General features: G+C 32.6%; 1 protein-coding gene and 1 long non-coding RNA gene across 2 annotated transcripts; one reads left to right on the top strand and one right to left on the bottom strand.

The window, feature by feature from the left end:
- The first annotated feature begins 411 nt into the window (after positions 1–411).
- LOC145950616 (uncharacterized) lies at positions 412–20,427 on the top strand. Its single transcript, XR_014428415.1, has 3 exons — positions 412–753; positions 15,009–19,234; positions 20,119–20,427. It is a non-coding gene; the product is annotated as an uncharacterized LOC145950616 (long non-coding RNA).
- Positions 20,428–20,811: 384 nt separating this feature from the next.
- Positions 20,812–23,853, bottom strand: LOC145950223 (uncharacterized). The gene is made up of 6 exons (XM_083061279.1): positions 23,677–23,853; positions 22,824–23,634; positions 22,200–22,332; positions 21,908–22,052; positions 21,407–21,784; positions 20,812–20,841 (listed from the first exon to the last, which is right to left on the bottom strand). Exons 1-6 carry the CDS (start codon positions 23,851–23,853, stop codon positions 20,812–20,814), a joined length of 1,674 nt encoding a protein of 557 aa, XP_082917405.1.
- Between the last annotated feature and the right edge of the window lie 2,465 nt (positions 23,854–26,318).

The raw sequence follows: 26,318 nt of genomic DNA, 5'->3' as shown, positions 1-26,318 counted from the left end.
TTCATCATTCTCCATTCTCTTTCCCCCACTGCCTCTACCATCAAATTTAAATGCAAAGCACAACAACCTTTTTCTAGAACCCCATCCAATTTCCTCTAATTAATTACAACTATTCCACCTTTCCCCTTCCCTTTTCATCTAATTGCCTCCCATAAAGGATCATTTATAATGCCTCAAACTTTCACTTTTTTTCAATTATAAAATACAAAATATTAACATAAGTGATAGTCATCTCTCTTTCCTTTTTAAATTGTTTAAAATTAACATTGATTAATATAAGGGTTTATGATTTTTCTTTCCTTTCTAAGTTGTTTTAAATTTAAATCACAATTATTTTGATTTGGATATGAGATTTAGAGGTCAAAATCAATATTACGTAAATTATGTTGAAAAAAAAAACCATACAAACGTGCATTAATATCTTTTTCAAGATATTTATGTTTCATTAATTAAATAATTAATCTATTTTATGACTTAATGTTAAATAGTTATTAAAAATATTATTTAACTATTAATATATTAATTATGGTCGAAATTTATCATTATAACATCTAATTATGTGGTGAACGTTGTATTGAATTTTGTCCTAAATAGTGTATGATGAATTAGATTGATAGCCGAAGAAAGAATTTTGCTCTCACCCATTAAGCTATTTAATCATTGTTGCATTAAACAATTAACACAAATCGAAAATCAAACAAGGAGAGTCTTACCTCATTTTTGTTCTCTCTCGTGTTCTTGCTTTCTTTCCAGGTACATGTATCTAACACAATTTATTTTTATTTTTATAATGTGTATGATTATAGCACTTTATAACTTTGTTAATTGGGGCTTATTTTTATTTTGTTTCATCAATTGGTATGAGAGCTAGATTAGATATAGATTATGATTGTTCTATTTTTGTATTACTTAAAAACTAAAATTTGTTGAATTTTCAGTTGTTGTATTTTTAATTTCATGAATAAAACACTCTTATTATCTACATGAAATTCAAAAATTGTTTGAGGGTTTATTTTGCATGTTGTTATAATTAAATATTTAAATGTTGTACGCCTAAGATTACATACCAAAATGAAAAAAATGTACTAAGACTTTATGTGATTTCAACAACGGAATCCGGAAAATTTGTTGATCATTGTCCGTGGCTTCTTCTGCTAAACCTTTAATTTTTTGTATTTGATTTCTATCGGTCAAATAAATGTTTTTACCGATCTATTTGAGGCATTCTTAGATTAATTAATTTCGAATTAAACCCTTCAAATCAAAATCATAAGTTATGCTTGAGCCATTTGGGAGAATACAAAAGTTATGTCTCGTGTTTCATTCTTTTGATGAAAATCAGAAGGTTTTTTTTTTTTTTTTTATTTCAAGTTTTTCTGTGGACTTCTCTTGATCATTATTGATAAATCAGTGTGTCCGGAACTTGTAGCCTATTGTTGCTTGTGGTTTGTCCTTTTCTAATATTAAGAAAACAAGAACTAAAATGTTAATCTATCGTTTTTTTTAAATAAAAATATTAAATTCAAGTCACATCGATCTATTTTATAAAAATAAATTGATTAAACAAATTATGTTTTAAAAAATTAAGTGATACAAATTTTTTAAAAATGAATTATTTTTTTAAAAAAATTGAATCAGTTCAATTATTATGATTATCTATGTGACTACTTGATAAGTTCTTACATTTAATATAGTTCAATTACCACACAATGAAATATACCAACTAAAATCTATTAACCTAAGATTTTCATACAACAACTGCTTAACCATTCATACAATCTATATATGCATAGGATAGAAAATAAAATAACAAAAATCAATAAATCTCCTTATGAATTTACATATATATACCCTATATACATATATATAATCTTCAACGACTACAAAATTATACACAAAATAACTCATAGTCGTTGATCAAATGTTTATACATTGGTCATGCTACACCATAGTAGCATCAAATAAAAAGAGTCATAATTAGCATGACTCACCCTCAACATCCAAGCAAACCTTCTAATCATGTTTTGCTTTTGTACAAAATATGATCATTGTAGTTTTAACTATAAGAAATAGAAAGGGTAAGCTCGTGAAATGAAATCAACATGCATTCATAACATCAGTTTACAACAATACAACATAAATAACTTACTCAACATTTAATCCTACTCTACATATCAACTTCAACTTATAAACCATATATCATCATACCAACATCTCAACAACTTATAACACCACAACAATATCATCATAACATTTCTAAACAATTAATGTGTTGTCATGCATATCAACTATGGAGATCTTCTACCATAGAGGTGAGCAGTCCAAATGGTTAAACTCTATCGAATGACAATATTTGGCCTATCGCAATCAAGTCAAGCATAAACAATCTTAGGCCTCAAAAAGTGTTAGATTTACAACTTAAATTTGATTTATCAGGTTTTGTCACTTAAAATTATGAAGTCTAGTATTATTGTCAGAGTAGAACAATTTAGGTATGAGTCTACCACAATATTAGCTTGCAACACTAAATCTCCTATATGATTAGTCCATCAATTATCCTTCAAATACTATGCCCTTTCAATACTCAGTTAGGGACTAAGTCCCCAACCTTACATTATACTTGATTGATCATTTTATACACATATGTCTCGACTTTGCCTATATACGGATTCCATATAAAACCTAAAGGAGACAACTTAAAACAACTACCTATTTAGTAACTTGCTTGCTTACTAAAGAGTTTTCAACTGGGCTCTTATAGTGTTATAACTTATATTCACACAATGAGATATTTTAATTTCTAAAACAACTATTACTCTCTTATAGTTTTTATGTGTCTCAATAAAGACATGTATCTATACCATATGTCTAACAACTTAACAACTAAATCAACTATAGCATCATACAACTATACAACATCATCATCTATCAACTTACAACTTAACAACATAAACATCATTAAATAGTTTATCAACTCAAAACATAATGAGTATCATCATACCATCTTCATCATACAATTTAATCATCATCATTTAATCATAAAACAACTTAAAACTTCATATTATAATCAAGCAACTTGTGCCCACCATCCCTTAGGTGCCTAGCACCATTAAGACAGAGGGTTTCCTTATGCTCGATATTATTCAAACCCATGCCCAATGTAACCAAGTTAGAGATGATTATCTTTCCTCACATTTGATACCACCAATCTTGCACCCAATGCTAAGAGAATGAAAACCCTTGACTTCAAACCATGCCCGATGTCATGAAGGCGTACCCAATGTGATACTAGTTTTTGCACTTATGTAGAAACTCGACTAGCCCAATCTACATGAAATTCAACCAAAATCCAACATGCATTACAACATACAACATCTACACAACATGTAAAACACAATTTCATCCTCAGAAACAACATGCATCTATCAAAATCCAAGAATCAACACATTATACTCAAAACACCTTCAATTAACTCAACTATAACCAAATTATCACCCTCATGAATCCAATAAATATCAACTACACTTAAGTGATTATGGGCAATAGTAAACACCATGCATCAACAATTGTTCAAAAATACAAAGTTTTCCTTACTTTTTGTCGACCCAAACTGAGAAGAGAAAAAGATAAGAAATGAACTTCGTACAACCTCTGACTTGAGATTTCCAACTCTTGAAGCTTGAAATCTCCATCTTGCCAAGTGAATTGGCTACAAGAAGGACGAAAGGAAAGACTTTCAGTTTAGAAGAAGGATAAAAAAGTTTGAGTTCAAAGAACTTCTCTCCAATTTCTCTATGAAATTTCATAAAATATGAACTTACGAGGTTCACATCTTAAGAAAAATCTTATATATCCTTTTTGGGGTTGAACTGACTTAACTCTGCATCCACTACCACAATGATAATTTAACTCTTAGAGTCCTTTAACTCAAAAGTTCTCAAACAACAACACTACAACAACTTACAACTAATCATATAATTAAATTAAAAATATCTAAAACTCACAGTGTTACAATCTACTTTATACTCATATATGAATTGATTTTTCAAAAAATCAAATTGAATCAATCCTGACATGCACGAGGGTACTCCAGTAATTTTGCTACTCCTGCTGGGTCTTCGTCTTCCATGATGTATCCTAAGGAAAGAGAGGGGTACCTGAAAAAGGCACTCCAATGCTTAAGTCAGTCCTCAGTCTCAGAGATATCAATGCTAATTAACTGGTAATTATGAAAACGTACCTTTATAATCAGTCGTTGATTACACTTATTTATACTAACCTTAATGGATTTAGGCTCATAACCAAGCCCATTAGGATCCAATAATCTTGGTATGTGTAGAGTGATTTAGACTCTTGTAAACTGCGCACTCCTTAAAATATCTATGTTGAAGATTCTCCTATTTCCTCTTATGGTACTTTGGTCTTATCTATATCCGGTATGCCTAGTAAATTCAAATGTAGTATTTTTTTTAGAGATATAAATATCATACTACCTTAATCTTTTGTGTTGAAAAATTATATTCTCTTGACAAATTTGAATATATGACACACTTCTTTCTTTTTATAAATTTTTTGTTAAAGTTATGTTGCTTTTGTTTAGAAAAATATTACCAAAATATTTTTCTAAACTACCTCATTCTCAAAATTGTAATTATTGTGCTACTCTCCCTCCTCGAGTTAAAAAATTAAAATACTCATTTAGTCTTTAATTATTATTTTAAAAATTATTATAAATTATGTTAAAAATATTGATCATAAGAATTATAATAACGGCAATAAAATTTGAACTTATGACTATACATACTCTCCACCATTAAATTCACATTTGTGGTGAGTTAATTTTAAATTATTTATTTTAATTATTAATTTTGAAAAATATTTTTAAAAATAATCAAATTAAAATAATAAATACATATGAGTAAAATAAAATCAATAATCTTAAAATAGTTGTGATTTTAATCCTAAACTTTTGAGATTAAAAACATTAATTTATCTATCTATATATATATATATATTATCACATCATTTTTATTTTTCAATTATTACTTTGATAAATTTTTCTTATGTATTTTAAAATTTTTATTGAGTGAAGAAGTAAATGATAACTTAGCAAATTAAAGACATTTTAGTATATATTTTAATATTTTATAATGAATGTTTTTAGAGATATTAAATTAAAATATAATAAATTATATATTTTAGCATAAAAGAGATAAAGATAATATTTATATTTATCCTAAAAAGAAAGTGTAATTTATTTTGCATTTGACATGTAAAATAAAAGTAATGTAATGTTTGCATATTTTACAAAGACGAGAGTGTAATTTAGTTTAATAATACTAAATAAAATAAAATGAATTATATATTTGAACACAATGTTAGCAATTTATTCTTTGTCATTAATTAAAATTTAATGAAAACAACAAAATTAAAATAGAGGTATCAAAAATATGTGGGGCCCACAAACTGTTGTAATTTGTAAAAAGAAATTGATTGATAAGATAATGTGCTTCAAAATAGTGTGTTGTTTACACTTCTCTTTCAACATAAAAGGGGAGTATATTTCTAGTTTTGTCCAAAATAATTTATAAAAAAAAGGAAAAATAATTGCTCCAAAATATTTGTCATTTTAACTTTTAAAATAGTAATTTTTTTCATTTATATCCTTTATATTATTTTTAAAATACGATTTTTGTGATGCATTGTTTTTATTAAATAAGGTTAATTTTATAAATTATCATTATCATTTGACTATTTATTACTTTTTCTTAATTTACATAAAACACAAAAAATTAACAATTATTTTGTCACGACGAATAGAGTATAATATTTGCATCTCTTAGAATATACTTTTTTTTTTTTTGTTAATAGTTGTTAAAGGTTGTTGTTATACAAAAAAAAGATGTAGTAAATTTTCTTGTTTTTTATAAATGATTTTGATGCTTTTTAATATATATATATATATATATATATATATATATATATATATTATTTTTACTCAATAATAGTTGTTAATGTATAAGTTAATTAAAACTTAGGTATTACGGTGTAAGAGTATAATTGATAAAGAAAAAAATAATGTTGTATTGAATTTTGAGAATGAAAAACTGTAATGACCCGGCTGGTCACCACACACAACACAACATAACAGTGCCACTCAGATAAGAACAAGTATATACATATAACCATCTAGAATATATATACATAAGATCCAAATCTGGGCTACAACACGAAGTACACAAAATACATCCAGCAACGCTACACTAAGTAGCTAAAAACAACAAAAGAATAAAACTCCATCTGCCAACTGCAGACTCACTTCAGCACACCAACCTAACCCTGCTCTGCTCCCATACATAGTATGATCATCGTAGTCCAAACCACATGGAAACAACAAGGGGTAAGCTAGTGAAAGGAATCAACATACATATATATAAATACATGAATGGTAAACAGCTACAGCTATCAGCACATCATCAGCATACAACTTATCACATCTACAGCATAAACAGCAATAAACACACAAATGCGTCGTCACGCATATCAGCTAGATTTGGTCGCTTGTAAGCGGTATAGCTTGACCTTGCCCCTATATCATGGTCGCTTTGTACACGTGTGCCTCGACCTTACCCACACACGGGACCACTATGAACTTAGAGGAGAACAACAAGTTACCACTCCAAGGGTCAGCTTTCCAGGGAGGATTTTTAACAAATTGGACTCTAAGAGCACCACAGTCACTCAATCCACACAATGGGATGAGGAATTTCAAAAAAAAAACATCTCCTCTAGTCCTAGTGATCAACAGCTCAGCCTTACGGCCTACAACAGCTCAGTCTTACGGCTACGACAGCTCAGCCTTACGGCCTACGACAGTTCAGCCTTACAGCCTACAACAGTTTATATCAGCATGCAACACAACACAGTATTATACAGCACAGCTTAACATTATACAGCACAACTTAACATCATAATTCAGCATTTTATCTAACAGCACATCAATATTCATCATTTACAGCTCAACTCAGCATGTAACAACATCTATCAGCAATTTCAACATAATTCAACACATATCAGCATATAACAGCATGTAATACAACATCTCATCCACGCCCGGCGCACTCATGGTCGCGCCCGGCGTGGCACAACCAGAGAGCATCAGGGCTCAAGCGCGCCTGGCGCAATTCCCATTATGCCCGGCATGTTAGGAGGCAGAGACCTCAAGAGGTCTCACACGCCCGGCGTGCAAACCCGCGCTCGGTGTAGGGTAAGCAGAGACTTCCCCAAAGTCTCACGCCTGGCGCAATACCAATTGCGCCAAGTGCCACCTCTGGCAGAGACTCCCAAGGAGTCTCCACGCCCGGCGAGACGTGGTCACGCCCGGCGCCACACCAGAACCACAAAGTACCAAGTTACTTCCTGATATCGCGCCCAGCGCGGTCCCACCATGCCCGGCGTGGGCCATCTAGAGGCTCACATTCTCAAGCTCGCCCGGCGTACACACCCTTGCGCCCGGCGGGCTTGCCCAATGGAGCCCTCTGGTGGTCATGCACCCGACGCGTAGAACTATGCCTGGCGTGATGCTCAGCAGCAACCCTCAAACTTTCGAAATTTTCTTCAAAACCTGTGAAAACAACCAGAAAATCCGCATGCAAACCATCCAAAAGTTCACATTTTCATCAAAGAGTTCAAAAACATCATCTTTTTCAACATGCAACCATAAACAAGGAAAATCCCAAATTTTCACCCCAAAACCCGAAAACCCCGAAAGTGAGTTTTCTTCAATCTCAGCCAAAATCATCCAACATCAAGCAACTAATGAGCTTCTAGAGCTCATTTACAACCCAAAATCAGCAAAAACCTAGTTTCCCTTACCTCGGTGCGAGAATTCGAGCTTTCGGGAAGGAGACAAGCTTGAACAGAGAAGAAATGGAGAAGAAGGGGAAGCTTGAGAAAGCTCCGCACGGCTCAGCAAAAATCAAACACCTACTCAGCACCTTAAATACAAGCAACGAAAGTGAATCAGCAAAGGAAGAATTTGAGAGGGAAGAAGAGAGTGAATGAGAGAGTTTGAGTGAATGAGAGTTTTGGGGAAAAAAAATCCGTACGGGGTCTCACAAAAACAAATAAAAATAAATTAGTAAATTAGATAAGAACAGAGAGATTAAAGTGTAATGTCCTATTTATTTATTTATTTATTTATTTATTTATTTATTTATTTATTTACTTTTAATGTGATTTAATGAGCTTTGATAATATAATAAATTCTAAATTAATCGGGAGTAAATGAATGTCAACATTTGTGTTGTCTCATTTTTCCTTTTTTTTTCAATATTATTAATCGTTATATCGTGGAATTTAATTTAAAATAATTGGGTTTTTTTTATCCAAAATAATTTTATATTATTGATCTTGGGGTTTAGGCACTCCAAATCTTGTTGTCACAAAATTAAATCCACTACATGGTTAAATCTTACTTGTTTCTAGATTAAATAAGTGTATATATGAATTGTATATTATTTGCCATTTATGTGTATTAATAAAATTTATAATTGACATAATTTAACATTTTAATATATACATTGTGTTTTTTACTATTATACTCTCAAAATTTAGACCCTTAGTTTATTTATTCTTAATATTGTGACAAATTTTTACCAAGTATTTTTTTTAATGTTTTTATTATATATGAGAATTGAATTCAGTATACAAAAATTTATGACAATCCACACACTGTTCAACCAACTAATCTAGAATGCATTAGTATTGAATGTGCCTTGATCAAACAAATTTTGGATTGTACTACATTTAAATCATATTTATTTTATATTAATTAACATATGCAGTGACCGATGCAATTGTGCATTTTTCTATTTATAACAAATAAAAATCCAAAAGTTGGGATTAAATTTTATGTGGCGTATGTGCTTTTAAAGTGTTCACTTATAAAATATCATTAAGATATTTTATCGAGTAATCTTTAAAGCAATTGAAAATTATGCCATCCTATACTACATAAGTTGTATAGATTTATAATCAGAACCTTTTGTTTTCTTCATAATGGTTTAATGTTCATTTATTAATCATTTAATATGACAATTGTAAGTTGTTTATAATCTCGTAAAGTCATCCGAGTTCATTAGATAACACAAAGATGAATCACATATCAAGGTTAGTTCCGAAAATTGTCATCCTAAACTATATAAGTGGTATAGATTTAACTGAATATCAAATATTTCAGTATTTATTGGTTTAATTTACATATAATTATTATTGTTATTGGGCTTTTGTGAGCACTTTGATACACAAAGATTATGTTATTAACCTTTACAAATTTTAAACTTAAATTGACAGCATTGTATAGAGAAAACATACTTGCGTAGATCCGTTAATCAAAGACTTAAGAGTTGGAGTTTATTGAAATAGAGTAACTCGTATGATTTGGTTAACTAAGCTTTTTTGTTATAGGTTAGCGGAAGTTTTAAAATATATTAGACTTAAATATGTTTTTAATTCCTTAAATTTTGGATAAATTTATTTTTAGTTTTCAAATTTAAAAGTTATAATCTCATCATCTATTATACTAAAAATCATAAAAATATAATGTTTTGAACTAATGTTAACAGTTTGATCTTTACTCACAAAAAAGGTCATAACTTAAGTTAAAGAACTCCTTTTTAGGTGATTTTAAAGCCATTGAAAATTGAACATCCAAGGCTAAAACTTTCTTGAAGATCTCAACAACTAACTTGACTCATATAAGGACTCCTAAGACAATCACGATCGTGACAAATTTTGTCACACTTGTGAGAAGCTTTGTTCTAATACTGCTCATGTTTTTCGACTTCAGGCTATAAGGACCATGATCATGAACTCTGAGTCATGTCTGTGATTGACTTTGTTCTCACTCTTATAACATTTATTGACCTCTGACAGTGCCAATCACAGTCGTGACTGTCGCAACCAAAAAATTTCCGATCTCGCGGTTAATGGTTTAGACATCCTTTTGAAAATCTCATCAATTAAGGAATGCCCGGACACCAGACTAATCCTTAATTAATGGTTTTGAAAATAGGTTCATGGAGTCGCTACCAATGTTTTACTCAAAACATTGGAAAAAGAAAAGGTTTTCAAAAGTCCAATAATGGCCTTGATAACCAGAATTGGGTTCGGGGGTCGGTTACGTGTAGGGAAGGTATTAAGCACCCCTACAACGCCCTTAATTGGTACCCTATGATGAAATTAACATGATAAGAATTAATAAATTAAATATTGAATCCCCTTTATTAATGTTTATTTACATGCTTAAAATATAAATTAAGCGATTAACCCAAAATATCTACATTATGACGTTTATTATAACAAAAAAAGAGATAAAGATGAGGAATAAAAGGAAGAGAAGAAGATTGACTGAAATACCTCTTGAACATGTGACACCCTTACTAGTTCACATCACAATAATATAAATATAAAACATAAAACATAAGAGTTTTACAAATTGTTTTCAAAATAATATTACAATACCAAATGCATATAAATATTTCGTCCTAAAAATCCTCTGCTCCGATGTCACAATATCAGAGCATTTCCCAAAATAAAATGCTAGCATCTTATATGCCACTTGCAGTTGGATCCTCTCCACCTAAAATATCCACAATTTATACGGTGAGAAAAGAAAATATCTATATGCAAAGTACATACAAACACATCACAGTATAATATCTACAAGCATATATATAGTTTAAATATCAATTATTCAACATTTTCATAATCCATCAAACACGTCAATATCACAGTTAACATTATGCCCAGATCTCGCCATATCTGACACAAGTGATACGGGTTAATTGCCTCACTCAACTCACACCATACCAGGGGTACGCTCGTCCCTGAAGCATCACCTACCCAAGGTTCGTATCATCCCTGATCTTACGAGGAATACGCTCGTCCCTAAAGTATCCACCACCCAGGGTTCGTATCATCCTTAATCCTTTAGTGTGAGTATCCACAATCACATTACAATCAATACAATCTCTTGCAATTAACCCTATGTCAGGGCAGCCATAAATGACATAAGTGGTGGTGTTAACTGTCTTACTCATCACACACCATGCTAGGTCACGCCTTCCCTGTAGCACCACTTATACAGGACCGTGCCATCCTAGTCATTGATGTGAGACATCACAATCACATCTATATCACAACCATACAACATTTCAACTCATAATTCAATTTCTATCACATATGCAATTTCATATTCATAACAAATAAGACAACAAAATAGAGTTTACATACCCCTCAATCATTCTTAATAATTCCAACAAAATATAGCAAGATCATTAATGATACATGTCATATATTTATTGATTCAACACTCGACTTATTACATCACATTATATTCCCTTAATTATAATCTAAATTGTCCATTAATGCAGTTCATTAGTCCAATAATCCAAAAGTTCAATATTCCAAGGGTCAATAATTCAATATTTAATATTTCAATGGTCCAACCGTTCATGGGTCGCTTAGTTGTAATATATATATACAGATAATAATAAAGAAAATATAAATTAACTCTAGTAAAGGTGGCAGTGTCTCCTGGTTAGGAATCAATTTATATCTTCAATAGAATAATTATTCTAAATTATAAATTATATATATACAGATAATAATAAAGAAATATAAATTAATTCCAGTAAAGGTGGCAGTGCCTCCTAGTTAGGAATCCATTTATATTTTCCAAATCATGTAATAAAAATATAACAAAGATGTACATTTTAGTCTTTTATCAAAAACGTTTAAATTACAAATTAATAGGAGGCTCAGCCTTCCATTCAGATAAATTAAACATGCTTCTGAGAAATTCTACCCAATACCCTCATGTACTCTACATATAAATAACCCTCTTTTCTCCCGTACCTGGATAAATAGTAACTTGGGCAGAACCTCCTCCTCTTTTTCTTAAATCGGAACCGGAACTAGGGCAGAATCTCCTCTCTTTCTTTCTCCCTTTCTATCTCTCTAGAATTTCCTTCTCTCTAGAATTATGAATTTTCAAAACCCTAGGCCCCTATTTATAGAAATTTTGAAATTACTATGCACTATGCACTATTCATTAAAATAATATTATTTCATTATTATAATATTAAAGTTACTATGCACTATTCATTAAAATATTAGAATTAATTAAATTTTTAGAATTCTGAATTCCGCAGCCCCTCGTAGCCGCCCCTCATGCGCAGCCATTCACTATGCATGCATAGTAGAATACTATTCATACATACGTATACATGAATAGTAAAATACATATACGTAAATAGTAAAATACGTATATGTATATAGTAAAATACGTATAAAAATATGGTAACTCTTCTATTAATTCCAATACATAAAAAAAATAAAATTTTGGAATGTTACACTACTTCCCTCCTTTTAGAAATTTCGTCCCCGAAATTACCTGATGCAAATAAAAATGGATATGAAGCTTTCATCTTCTCCTCTAATTCCCAAGTAGCACCTTCTGGTATAGCTCCTCCCCAAATAACTTTTACCAAAGGAATTTCTTTACCCCTAAGTTGCTTTACCATTCGATCCTCGACTCTTATCGGGGTAGCTTCCACCGTCAAGTTCTCTTTAACCTCAATATGATCCGACTCAATCACATGCGAAGGATCATGGATGTATTTTCGAAGTTGTGAAATATGAAAAACATCATGAAGATTTGACAGATTAGGAGGCAAAGCAATTTTGTAGGCAACATTGCCGACTCTTTTAAGAATTTGAAAAGGACCAATAAATCGAGGAGTAAGTTTTCTGGATTTTAATGCCCTACCAACCCCAGTCCACGGAGTGACTTTCAAGAATACATGATCACTTTCTTGAAATTCTAAATCTTTTCTTCTCCTGTCAGCATAACTTTTCTGTCTACTCTGAGCTATCCTCATCCTATCCTGTATCAATTTAACTTTTTCAGTGGTTTGCTGCACAATTTCAGGTCCTAAGATGACATTGTCTCCAGGCTCACTCCAACACAAAGGAGTTCTACACTTCCTACCATACAAGGCTTCATAGGGTGCCATACCTATGCTAGAGTGGTAACTATTATTATAGGTAAACTCTATCAAAGGTAAAAGGCTATCCCAACTTCCTCCTTGGTCCAAAACACAGGCTCTAAGCAAATCCTCTAAAGACTGAATAGTCCTCTCAGTCTGACCATCAGTTTGAGGGTGGTATGCTGAACTAAGTCTCAGTTGGGTTCCCAAAGCTTGTTGTAGGCTCTCCCAAAATCTAGAGGTGAATCTAGGGTCTCTGTCTGAAATTATACTAGATGGTATACCATGTAATCTCACAATTTCATCAATATACAGTCTAGCTAATCTTTCCAGAGAATACCTAATGTTAATAGGTAAGAAATGTGCACTCTTGGTCAACCTATCAACTATAACCCAAATGGAATCATGCCCTTTCCTAGTCCTAGGCAAAGCTGTAACATCCCAAATTTTATTCAATGAAAAGAAATATTTTTTTTATGTATTTATTATGTGAATAAGTATTTTATTTATGTATTTTACTATTTACGTATACGTATTTTTACTATTTATGTATACGTATTTTACTATTTATATATATGTATTTTACTATTTACGTATACGTATGTATGAATAGTATTTCACTATGCAATTGCACAGTGAAGGGCGGCTGCACGAGGGACGCGGGTTCAAATTTTATAATAAATTTGAATATAATAATGAATAGTGCATAGTAATTTATAATATTATTTTAATGAATAGTGCATAGTGCATAGTAATTTATAATATTATTTTAATGAATAGTGCATAGTGCATAGTAATTTATAATATTATTTTAATGAATAGTGCATAGTGCATAGTAACTTCAAAAATTCTATAAATAGGGACTTAAGGTTTTGAAAATTTAGAATTCTAGAGAGAAGGAAATTCTGGAGAAATAGAGAGAGAAAGTAAGAGAGAGAGAAGGAGAAAGAAAAGGAGGTTCTGCTCTAGTGTCTTGTTTAAGGAGAAAGATGAAGAGATTCTGCCCTAATTCCGATTCCTTTTAAGGAAAGATAGAGAGGAGGAGATTCTGCCCAAATTTCTGTAAACCCAGGTAAGGGGGGAGTGGGAAACCTCACTTGGGGGTGTGGGAATAATTGTTAAATAGTTTGTTTGTTGGATTGGCTCCCGATCCCTTGCCTGTTGTTTATTTCTTTGAATATGTATTATTGATGTGTTTTGTTTTATATCTTATTTATTTACATATTAGAATCTGTTATTTGAATGGAAGGCTAAGCCTCCTAAGTATTTATAAATTTGTAATCTATTATTTAAATGGAAGGCTGAGCCTCCTTATTATCTTATATTACCTTTTAAGCTTCCTACTTTACTTAAAAGATCTTAATATATTATTATTGAAAAATATGATACCTAAGCAACCTCTGGACTGTTGGATTGTTGGACTGGTGGATTGTTGGACTGTTTGGACTGTTGGACTGTTTGGACTGTTGGACTATTGGACTATTAAATTGGATTATTGAAATAATTCTTAATTATGAAATATGAATATGATATGTGTAACATGCTAAAGGTTGAGTCTGTGAATGTATGACATGCATCATATGCACATATTACTCCAGGTGTGCCGCTGAGGCCGCATACCCACGACTAACAAGGTGTACCTTTGGGTCACCCACGATATGCTAACGAGGTGTATGAACACCAATGATAGGTGTACCTTAGGGTCACCGACAATTGTATAGGTGTGCCTTCGGGTCACCAGTGATGAATTCTGCAACTTCCGTATGGCGCCACATGCATACATTAGTGAGTCAAGTCAAGAAAATCATTATACATAAGCATATATGTGAGATTGATTATATATGTGAATTATATTGCGTGTGTGTGTGCTATTTAACTTTTATTTCTATATCTGCAACTGAGTGAGAAGTTTCTCACTCCCTTGTCATTTTTGTGTATATTTAAATTATGATGCAGATAATTAGCATGAGGCTGAGGATGTTGGTGGTGAAGCTTAGGCTTCTGTTTGGGTTTCGCTCTGATAGGATGTGACATCGGGATTAGCTAGACTTATTGTTAAATTATTATTATGTTGAAAGTGTGTATTTTTGTCATATTATAATTTTACTAAAAGATTATAAGTTAATTCCTAACTAGGAGGCTCTGCCACCTTTACTGGGATTAATCTATAATCTTTATTTTATTATTTCTTGACAATTTGATACTTACAGTTGAAAATTATGAATGTGCATCTTTTACCCAATGATACTTGAGATAATTATTTTATATTAGACTAAGAAAGAATTTATATATAGATGGTTTATATCTATTGTATTTATGTTGGGGTAGAGGGTGTCACATTTAGTGGTATCAGAGCAAGTCGATTTTATCAACCGTGTGTGTTATGTGCTTATCATGACTCTGTTGTGTACTCTGACTATGTCTTGTTTGTTGTGTATTATGATGATGATGTTCGTCCTGTGTTGATATTGTTGAGTTTGAGATTGTTAAGTTAGTTTGTAATCAGAGGAATGATAATCATGATAGTGTTAGCCAACTCGAATTATTAGAACCTTGGATGGGAGGTGATATATTGAGTGTACTAAGAGTTTATGATTGGTGAAGTTTCTGACATCTATAGTTGTAGCAGGTTGAATCTAAAGGTGGTTGTCTCTTTGGTGAGAGATCGAAATGATGGTAATTCCCTTAAGTGTTATTATTGGTATGTTAATTATTTATGGTTTAGGTAGCATGAGAGTTGTTTTGATTGAGAAAAGTAAGGAGAGACTTGAATGAGAAATTAAGTAGTGAATTTGGAAAAAGTTGAGGTATTTTGTGGCATTAGATATATTGATACATTATTGCTATTTGGTGTCGAAAATATTTTCATTATAGTTTGTTATGATAGTATGAGTATTATATCGACAAAATTTATATTTTGAGGTCTTTATGAAGAATATGGCTTTAGATATTATCTTTTCAATAGAACTAGGATAAGATGAAACAAAAATCTAGAACTTCAAGTTATGACTGCCTTGGTGATTAGAAATTTAGTAAGCACTGAATTTATTAGTGGTGATATTTGAAATCACTTGGATGAATACAACTCTGTGTGTCAGGCAGATATATGCTATCATGATATTTTGAGTTGTTAGGTATAAAAATAGATTTAAATATGATATTTTGAGGTTTTGTATTTGATAGGTCTATTAAAATGATATAATGCAGAGTAGTAAAAGTTGGTTCTTGTACATGCTATAGGATGTAAGCAATGATCAATTCATACATGCTTAGGAATGATATTTATGAAAAAGGTATTCTAATATGATTTGATATACATGTATGTAGAAATAAGAATAGATGACTTTATGGATCAATCAGTGGAGGGTTGCGATAATAAAATGTTTTTGACCTTAGGATGTGAGATGATCATATTAGAGTATAGATTTAAACTAGATTGTCTAAGTATGAATTTGGATTGTATGAGGTGAGTATTTTAGACCATGAAATTTCTTGCGGAGGAAGATTTACCTAAGTTGTGCTTAAGTGAGAGATACTTGAGTCAATTAGTAAAATCAGGAGTCTTGTTTGATAGTTTATATGAAAATTCAGTGAGTAATTTTTTTTTTTTAACAGCTGTTCATGGTTTAAACTGCTCTCACTATAAAAATTGCTTTTGCCTTCGTTTCTTTGGTTATTAAGATGTTTCAGTTCACTAGGTTGTTTCTTGCCTACCCTTGGAATCAACCGTAAGGATAATCTATATCAGGAATTCTTGAACCTATGTATATTTTTAACTACCCAAATCATTTCGTTGCTTACTTCTTTGAATTACTTACTATTACCTTTGACTGAATTGACTAGAAAGGAGTTACATTAGTATGGGATAACAATTGAGGAAGTAGTTTTCAAACTCTTAAGGAAAGATTGACTAGTGTTAATATTACTAGATTTTAGTAAGATTATTGTGATATATAAATATGTCTCTGAAAATAGGTTTAGGAAGAATATTGTGGCAAGAAGAAAAGATAGTAGCTTATGTTTCTAAGAAATTGAAAATTCATGAGAGAAATTACCTTACCCATAACCTTGTTAGCGACTTTGTCATTTATACTAAGATTTGGAGACACTAACTATATGATTCTATGGTTGAGGTATTTAGTGATCATAAGAACCTTAAATATCTTTTGACCAAAGGGGTTGAATACGAGATAAAAGAAATAGTTGAAATTTCTTAAGGAGTAAAATTTTGATCTTATTATTTGGCTAAAGCCATTGTGGTGATTGATGTTTTGAGGAAATCTTTATCTTTCATTATGATTAGAGAGATGAATCTTTTTGGCTCAAATTAGAAATTTAAGTTTGGATTATAAGGTTACTTCTAGTATTGTGAGATTAAGTATGAACAACGAATGGATTGTTGAAGAAAATTATAGGAGCATAATTAGTTGATTTATTTTGGTAACAAGTTATAAGGCTATAGGTTAAGGTGATGGATATGATTATGACTTGGGTGAAGATGAAATGGTGAAACTAGAGAACTGATATGGATACCGAGTGTACATTATGCTTAGGTACCTGATCTTTAGAATTGATCATAGAAGAGTTTGAATTGGTTGTAGATAGAGTAGTAAAATTAGTGATCTGATATGTGTATCTAATGCTTAGGTGTTGATGTTGTGGCAAATATCTGGATTACAATGATAACCAAATTATTATTTTGATGATTTAAGGATTGAATTTGATTGCAGAATTTAGAAACTTATGCTTGATGTGTAAGATTACCCTAGTAGCATTGAATTATTTATGTTGGAAGTAACTATCAGATTAATAGATGAGATTAGAGGAACTAGGAGTTAGATCCTTTATTAGTGACCCAAATAAGCAAGAGATTAGAAAGGACACAGTTGGATGTTTAGTTATAAAACTTGAAAGGACATAAGAGTACTCTTAACATTTATTTAGAAGTTACTAAAATGTATCAGAGTGGCGCAGGGGAAGCGTGATGGTCTAATATGGAAAGAGAAGTAGAGAACTTGAATCAAGATATGGAGAGTGAGTTTAAATTTGGAGTGGATGGAGTTTTGAGATTTAAGGATAAGTTGTGCATTCCTAGTGTGCTAGAATTTAATAAAGCAATCCTAGAAGAAGGTCATAAGAGTATCTTTAGTATCCATTCAGAAACTACTAAGATGTACCAAAATCTTAAGAAGATATTTTGTGACCTAAGATGAAGAGAGGAGTAAAGCAATTGTATATTTATGGTTAGCATACTAGAAGTTTTTAAGAATCTTGTAGCACTTAGATGCTCCATTTTGGAAGTAAGATGGTGAATAGATAGACCCTAGTGGAAGATTTGTCTAAGACGCTTAAGAAATTGATTTTGTTTGTGTTTAAGTGGATAAATTCGTCAAGATCTTTCCCTAAGCAAATCCTTTGAGGAAATTGATAAAAGTTGTACATCAACAAGGTAGTGATGTTGCATAAGAATTAGAAGTAAGAATGCGAAGAGTTTACCATTGCAAAAATTTCGGGGACGAAATTTCTAAAAGGAGGGGAGAATTGTAACATCCCAAATTTTATTCAATGAAAAGAAATATTTTTTTTATGTATTTATTATGTGAATAAGTATTTTATTTATGTATTTTACTATTTACGTATACGTATTTTTACTATTTATGTATACGTATTTTACTATTTATATATATGTATTTTACTATTTACGTATACGTATGTATGAATAGTATTTCACTATGCAATTGCACAGTGAAGGGCGGCTGCACGAGGGACGCGGGTTCAAATTTTATAATAAATTTGAATATAATAATGAATAGTGCATAGTAATTTATAATATTATTTTAATGAATAGTGCATAGTGCATAGTAATTTATAATATTATTTTAATGAATAGTGCATAGTGCATAGTAATTTATAATATTATTTTAATGAATAGTGCATAGTGCATAGTAACTTCAAAAATTCTATAAATAGGGACTTAAGGTTTTGAAAATTTAGAATTCTAGAGAGAAGGAAATTCTGGAGAAATAGAGAGAGAAAGTAAGAGAGAGAGAAGGAGAAAGAAAAGGAGGTTCTGCTCTAGTGTCTTGTTTAAGGAGAAAGATGAAGAGATTCTGCCCTAATTCCGATTCCTTTTAAGGAAAGATAGAGAGGAGGAGATTCTGCCCAAATTTCTGTAAACCCAGGTAAGGGGGGAGTGGGAAACCTCACTTGGGGGTGTGGGAATAATTGTTAAATAGTTTGTTTGTTGGATTGGCTCCCGATCCCTTGCCTGTTGTTTATTTCTTTGAATATGTATTATTGATGTGTTTTGTTTTATATCTTATTTATTTACATATTAGAATCTGTTATTTGAATGGAAGGCTAAGCCTCCTAAGTATTTATAAATTTGTAATCTATTATTTAAATGGAAGGCTGAGCCTCCTTATTATCTTATATTACCTTTTAAGCTTCCTACTTTACTTAAAAGATCTTAATATATTATTATTGAAAAATATGATACCTAAGCAACCTCTGGACTGTTGGATTGTTGGACTGGTGGATTGTTGGACTGTTTGGACTGTTGGACTGTTTGGACTGTTGGACTATTGGACTATTAAATTGGATTATTGAAATAATTCTTAATTATGAAATATGAATATGATATGTGTAACATGCTAAAGGTTGAGTCTGTGAATGTATGACATGCATCATATGCACATATTACTCCAGGTGTGCCGCTGAGGCCGCATACCCACGACTAACAAGGTGTACCTTTGGGTCACCCACGATATGCTAACGAGGTGTATGAACACCAATGATAGGTGTACCTTAGGGTCACCGACAATTGTATAGGTGTGCCTTCGGGTCACCAGTGATGAATTCTGCAACTTCCGTATGGCGCCACATGCATACATTAGTGAGTCAAGTCAAGAAAATCATTATACATAAGCATATATGTGAGATTGATTATATATGTGAATTATATTGCGTGTGTGTGTGCTATTTAACTTTTATTTCTATATCTGCAACTGAGTGAGAAGTTTCTCACTCCCTTGTCATTTTTGTGTATATTTAAATTATGATGCAGATAATTAGCATGAGGCTGAGGATGTTGGTGGTGAAGCTTAGGCTTCTGTTTGGGTTTCGCTCTGATAGGATGTGACATCGGGATTAGCTAGACTTATTGTTAAATTATTATTATGTTGAAAGTGTGTATTTTTGTCATATTATAATTTTACTAAAAGATTATAAGTTAATTCCTAACTAGGAGGCTCTGCCACCTTTACTGGGATTAATCTATAATCTTTATTTTATTATTTCTTGACAATTTGATACTTACAGTTGAAAATTATGAATGTGCATCTTTTACCCAATGATACTTGAGATAATTATTTTATATTAGACTAAGAAAGAATTTATATATAGATGGTTTATATCTATTGTATTTATGTTGGGGTAGAGGGTGTCACAAAAGCAACTACAAAGTCCATAGAAATGCTATCCCACTTCCACTCGGGTATATTCAAAGGCTGAAGTAGTCCTGAAGGTTTTTGATGCTCTATCTTAGCCTTCTGACATACTAGACAGGCACTCACAAATTCAGCTATATCTTTCTTCATCCTAGGCCACCAGAATATCTTCCTTAGGTCTTGATACATCTTAGTTGCTCCTGGATGAAAACTAAGCTTGCTCTTATGACCTTCCTCTAGTATCAATCGTCTAAGTGTAGGGTCACTAGGCACACATACTCGGTCTTTAAATCTTACCACTCCATCTGCACCTAAGGTAAATTCTCCTCCCACCCCTTGTCCTATAGCCATACGTCTAGCCTCTAGAAATGGGTCTATTAACTGTGCTTCTCCAATTTCCCTTAACAACTCGCTAGTCACTCGAGTCATACCTAATCTCACACTACTATGGGTCACCTCACAAGTTAGACTTAAGTCTCTAAATTGAGTCAAAAGATCCATCTCTCTAATCATAAGAGAAGACAAATGCAAAGATTTCCTACTCAAGGCATCAGCTACCACATTAGCTTTTCCTGGATGATAATTAAGATCAAAATCATAGTCCTTAAGGAACTCCAACCATCTCCTTTGTCTCATATTTAATTCTTTTTGATCAAATAAATACCGAAGACTCTTATGATCACTAAACACCTCAAATTTTGAACCATACAAATAATGTCTCCAAATCTTAAGTGTGAATACTACAGCTGCTAATTCAAGATCATGGGTGGGGTAATTCCTCTCATGTACCTTCAATTGTCTGGATGCATAAGATACGACCCTTCCTTCTTGCATTAACACTCCACCCAAACCCATCTTAGAAGCGTCACAGTAAACCACAAAAGTCTTACTAAGATCAGGCAATACTAAAACAGGTGCACTGGTCAATTTTTCCTTAAGGGTTTGGAAACTATCTTCACATTTACCATCCCAAACAAACACAACCCCTTTCCTAGTCAAATTTGTCAAAGATAATGCTAGCTTAGAGAATCCCTCTATGAATCTCCTATAGTATCCAGCTAATCCAAGGAAACTCCTAATCTCACTAACTGACTTAGGTGTCTCCCAATTCAACACAGCCTCAACCTTAGATGGATCTACTGCTATACCCTTACTCGAAATTACATGTCCTAAGAAACTCACCTCCTCCAACCAAAAGTCACACTTGGGCAACTTTGCATAAAGTTGATTCTCCCTGAGAGTTTGTAGTACTACCCTTAAGTGTTCCTCATGCTCCTCTTTAGTCTTGGAATAAACTAGTATGTCATCTATGAAGACAACTACAAATTTATCCAAGTACGGATGAAGAATCCGATTCATGTAGTCCATAAAAATTGCAGGAGCGTTTGTCACACCAAAAGGCATTACTAGATACTCATAGTGTCCATAGCGAGTTCTAAAGGCTGTCTTAGGTACATCATCTTTCTTAACTCTAATCTGGTGGTACCCTGATCTAAGATCAATCTTACTAAACACACAAGCACCTACCAACTGATCCATAAGATCATCTATCCTAGGCAATGGATATTTGTTTTTAATGGTTACTTTGTTCAACTGGCGATAATCCACACACAATCTCATACTACCATCCTTCTTTTTGACTAAGAGTACGGGTGCTCCCCAAGGTGATACACTAGGTCTCACAAACCCCTTCTCCAACAAGTCTTCTATTTGCTTTTTCAATTCCACTAATTCTATGGGTGACATCCTATAAGGTGCAATAGAAATAGGTCCTGCTCCTGGAACTAAATCTATGGAAAATTCTACCTCTCTTCTAGGTGGTAAACTAAACACTTCAGAAAAGACATCCGAAAAGTCACACACAACAGGCAGTTCATTTATCAGAACATTTTCTCAGAATTTAAAGAAGCTAACAACATGTATACTTGGGCATCCTCTTGCATAGATACCTTAACTTGGTTGGCAGTCAAATAATCCTTACTCACTTTCTCAACAGGTTCACCAAAAACAATAGATTTACAAGCACAGTTCAAAAGGACATGATTGGAAGATAACCAGTCCATACCCAGAATAACATCTAGTTGACTTAGAGGTAAACAAATTAAGTCAACCAGGAAATCTCTACCTTCAATAATCAGAGGACATTTTGGACAGACATTAGAAGTAATTACAGAACCATTAGTGGGTGTTTCGACAATTAACTCAAAAGATAAGGAAGAGACAGGTAATTTTAACTTAGACACACATGCATGTGATATAAAAGAGTGAGTCGCACCAGAATCATATAAAACGGTTAAAGGAGTTCCATTAATGAAACACATACCCTGAATTAAGTCTTCGGATTGAGTAGCTTCGACACCACTCAAGGCAAATACTCTTCCTATGGTTCGAGGTTTGCTAGCGTTGCCTCCATTCTCTGTTGTTTCTTTCTTATTCTGAGGACATTCACTAGCCTTGTGTCCTTTCTGTTGACATTTGTAGCATATTATTGCTTTTGGTAATCGACAATCAAATGCCCTATGCCCTGGTTTTCCACAGTTATAGCAGTTTTTGTGTGGAACAATGTTCACACTCCCACTTCCAGAAAGTTGGCTAGCTTGGTTCTTTTGCACAAAGTCTTGACTATTCACTTTAGTATTCGTATTCCCAGCGGGCTTGTTATAAGGTTTACCCTTATTGGATGAACCAAACTTATTATTTCTCATTGGTCCCCCACTTTTATAATGAGTTACCCTAGCTCGGTTGTCCTCATCATAAACTCTGCATTTATTTACCAATTCGTGGTAGTGCGTGATCCCTTGATAATTGAATACTTGTTTAATCTCTGGGCGAAGACCGCTCACAAACTTTACGCATTTGTCCTCCTCATTGCCCACACCATCATACATAGGACAGAATCTAACCAAATCTTCAAACTTGGTCACGTACTCCGCCACCGAATCCTCTCCTTGTTTTAACTCAAGAAATTCCACCTGTTTCTTATGTCTTATATCTCGGGGAAAATATTTCTCTAAGAATAACAGCTTAAAATTATCCCAACTTACTTGGGTTCCCGTAGCTATTATTCTTTTCCAAGTACTTTGCCACCAGATGCCAGCTTCTCCAGAGAGCATGAAGGTAGCCAAAGTCACCTTCTGTATTATAGGACATCCCATAGCTTGGAATATCTTTTCAACTTCAAATATCCAGTCAGCAGCTCCGTCAGGATTATAGCCTCCACGGAAACTTGGTGGATTATTTCGCTGGAATCTCTCTAGCCAATCAATGTCTGGTCGTTGGTTCAAATTACCAAGAGCCTGAGCCATTGCTTGCAGAGCATCAGCTATTGCACGATCGTTTCTACCTCCTGCCATTGTTTTTCTGTTTTTCCCAGAAAAGTTAACAATTTTGCTTTAAAACAACAATTGTCATTTTAACATATCAATTAAGTTCAATAATCAATTTACTACACCATTCATCTACCAAACAAGCACAGTAGACTCATGACTCACGGCCGATTGAATCGACATGCTCTGATACCACTAAATGTGACACCCTTACTAGTTCACATCACAATAATATAAATATAAAACATAAAACATAAGAGTTTTACAAATTGTTTTCAAAATAATATTACAATACCAAATGCATATAAATATTTCGTCCTAAAAATCCTCTGCTCCGATGTCACAATATCAGAGCATTTCCCAAAATAAAATGCTAGCATCTTATATGCCACTTGCAGTTGGATCCTCTCCACCTAAAATATCCACAATTTATACGGTGAGAAAAGAAAATATCTATATGCAAAGTACATACAAACACATCACAGTATAATATCTACAAGCATATATATAGTTTAAATATCAATTATTCAACATTTTCATAATCCATCAAACACGTCAATATCACAGTTAACATTATGCCCAGATCTCGCCATATCTGACACAAGTGATACGGGTTAATTGCCTCACTCAACTCACACCATACCAGGGGTACGCTCGTCCCTGAAGCATCACCTACCCAAGGTTCGTATCATCCCTGATCTTACGAGGAATACGCTCGTCCCTAAAGTATCCACCACCCAGGGTTCGTATCATCCTTAATCCTTTAGTGTGAGTATCCACAATCACATTACAATCAATACAATCTCTTGCAATTAACCCTATGTCAGGGCAGCCATAAATGACATAAGTGGTGGTGTTAACTGTCTTACTCATCACACACCATGCTAGGTCACGCCTTCCCTGTAGCACCACTTATACAGGACCGTGCCATCCTAGTCATTGATGTGAGACATCACAATCACATCTATATCACAACCATACAACATTTCAACTCATAATTCAATTTCTATCACATATGCAATTTCATATTCATAACAAATAAGACAACAAAATAGAGTTTACATACCCCTCAATCATTCTTAATAATTCCAACAAAATATAGCAAGATCATTAATGATACATGTCATATATTTATTGATTCAACACTCGACTTATTACATCACATTATATTCCCTTAATTATAATCTAAATTGTCCATTAATGCAGTTCATTAGTCCAATAATCCAAAAGTTCAATATTCCAAGGGTCAATAATTCAATATTTAATATTTCAATGGTCCAACCGTTCATGGGTCGCTTAGTTGTAATATATATATACAGATAATAATAAAGAAAATATAAATTAACTCTAGTAAAGGTGGCAGTGCCTCCTGGTTAGGAATCAATTTATATCTTCAATAGAATAATTATTCTAAATTATAAATTATATATATACAGATAATAATAAAGAAATATAAATTAATTCCAGTAAAGGTGGCAGTGCCTCCTAGTTAGGAATCCATTTATATTTTCCAAATCATGTAATAAAAATATAACAAAGATGTACATTTTAGTCTTTTATCAAAAACGTTTAAATTACAAATTAATAGGAGGCTCAGCCTTCCATTCAGATAAATTAAACATGCTTCTGAGAAATTCTACCCAATACCCTCATGTACTCTACATATAAATAACCCTCTTTTCTCCCGTACCTGGATAAATAGTAACTTGGGCAGAACCTCCTCCTCTTTTTCTTAAATCGGAACCGGAACTAGGGCAGAATCTCCTCTCTTTCTTTCTCCCTTTCTATCTCTCTAGAATTTCCTTCTCTCTAGAATTATGAATTTTCAAAACCCTAGGCCCCTATTTATAGAAATTTTGAAATTACTATGCACTATGCACTAGTCATTAAAATAATATTATTTCATTATTATAATATTAAAGTTACTATGCACTATTCATTAAAATATTAGAATTAATTAAATTTTTAGAATTCTGAATTCCGCAGCCCCTCGTAGCCGCCCCTCATGCGCAGCCATTCACTATGCATGCATAGTAGAATACTATTCATACATACGTATACATGAATAGTAAAATACATATACGTAAATAGTAAAATACGTATATGTATATAGTAAAATACGTATAAAAATATGGTAACTCTTCTATTAATTCCAATACATAAAAAAAATAAAATTTTGGAATGTTACAGAACAAGCTTTATTGAATCTTCAAATATCGAGAAGGTGCTTTGTGGCTACCTTTCACACTACAGTATGTCTCACAAATCTCAAGAAATACAATAGGAGGGAGAGAGAAGATAGAGATGCGACACAAATCTCAAGAAATACAATAGAAGGGAGAGAGATAGAGAATTTTCGTGCTCAAAGGAGTCTTATTCGAAATTTCTCTAGCCGCCCTGAGAACTGTGCCCGAAACTTCTATTTATAGGAATCAGAAGGGGCCAGAACGGCCTGTTCCGGATTCAGAATGGCCCGTTCTGGCCCAATCGTT

The sequence above is a fragment of the Cajanus cajan genome, chromosome 8 (genome assembly GCF_000230855.2).
Source record: "Cajanus cajan strain Asha chromosome 8, NIPB_CcT2T_4, whole genome shotgun sequence".
NCBI lineage: Eukaryota > Viridiplantae > Streptophyta > Magnoliopsida > Fabales > Fabaceae > Cajanus > Cajanus cajan.
The sequence above is the reverse complement of the archived record's forward strand: the minus strand, read 5'-3'. Positions and strand labels throughout refer to the sequence as shown.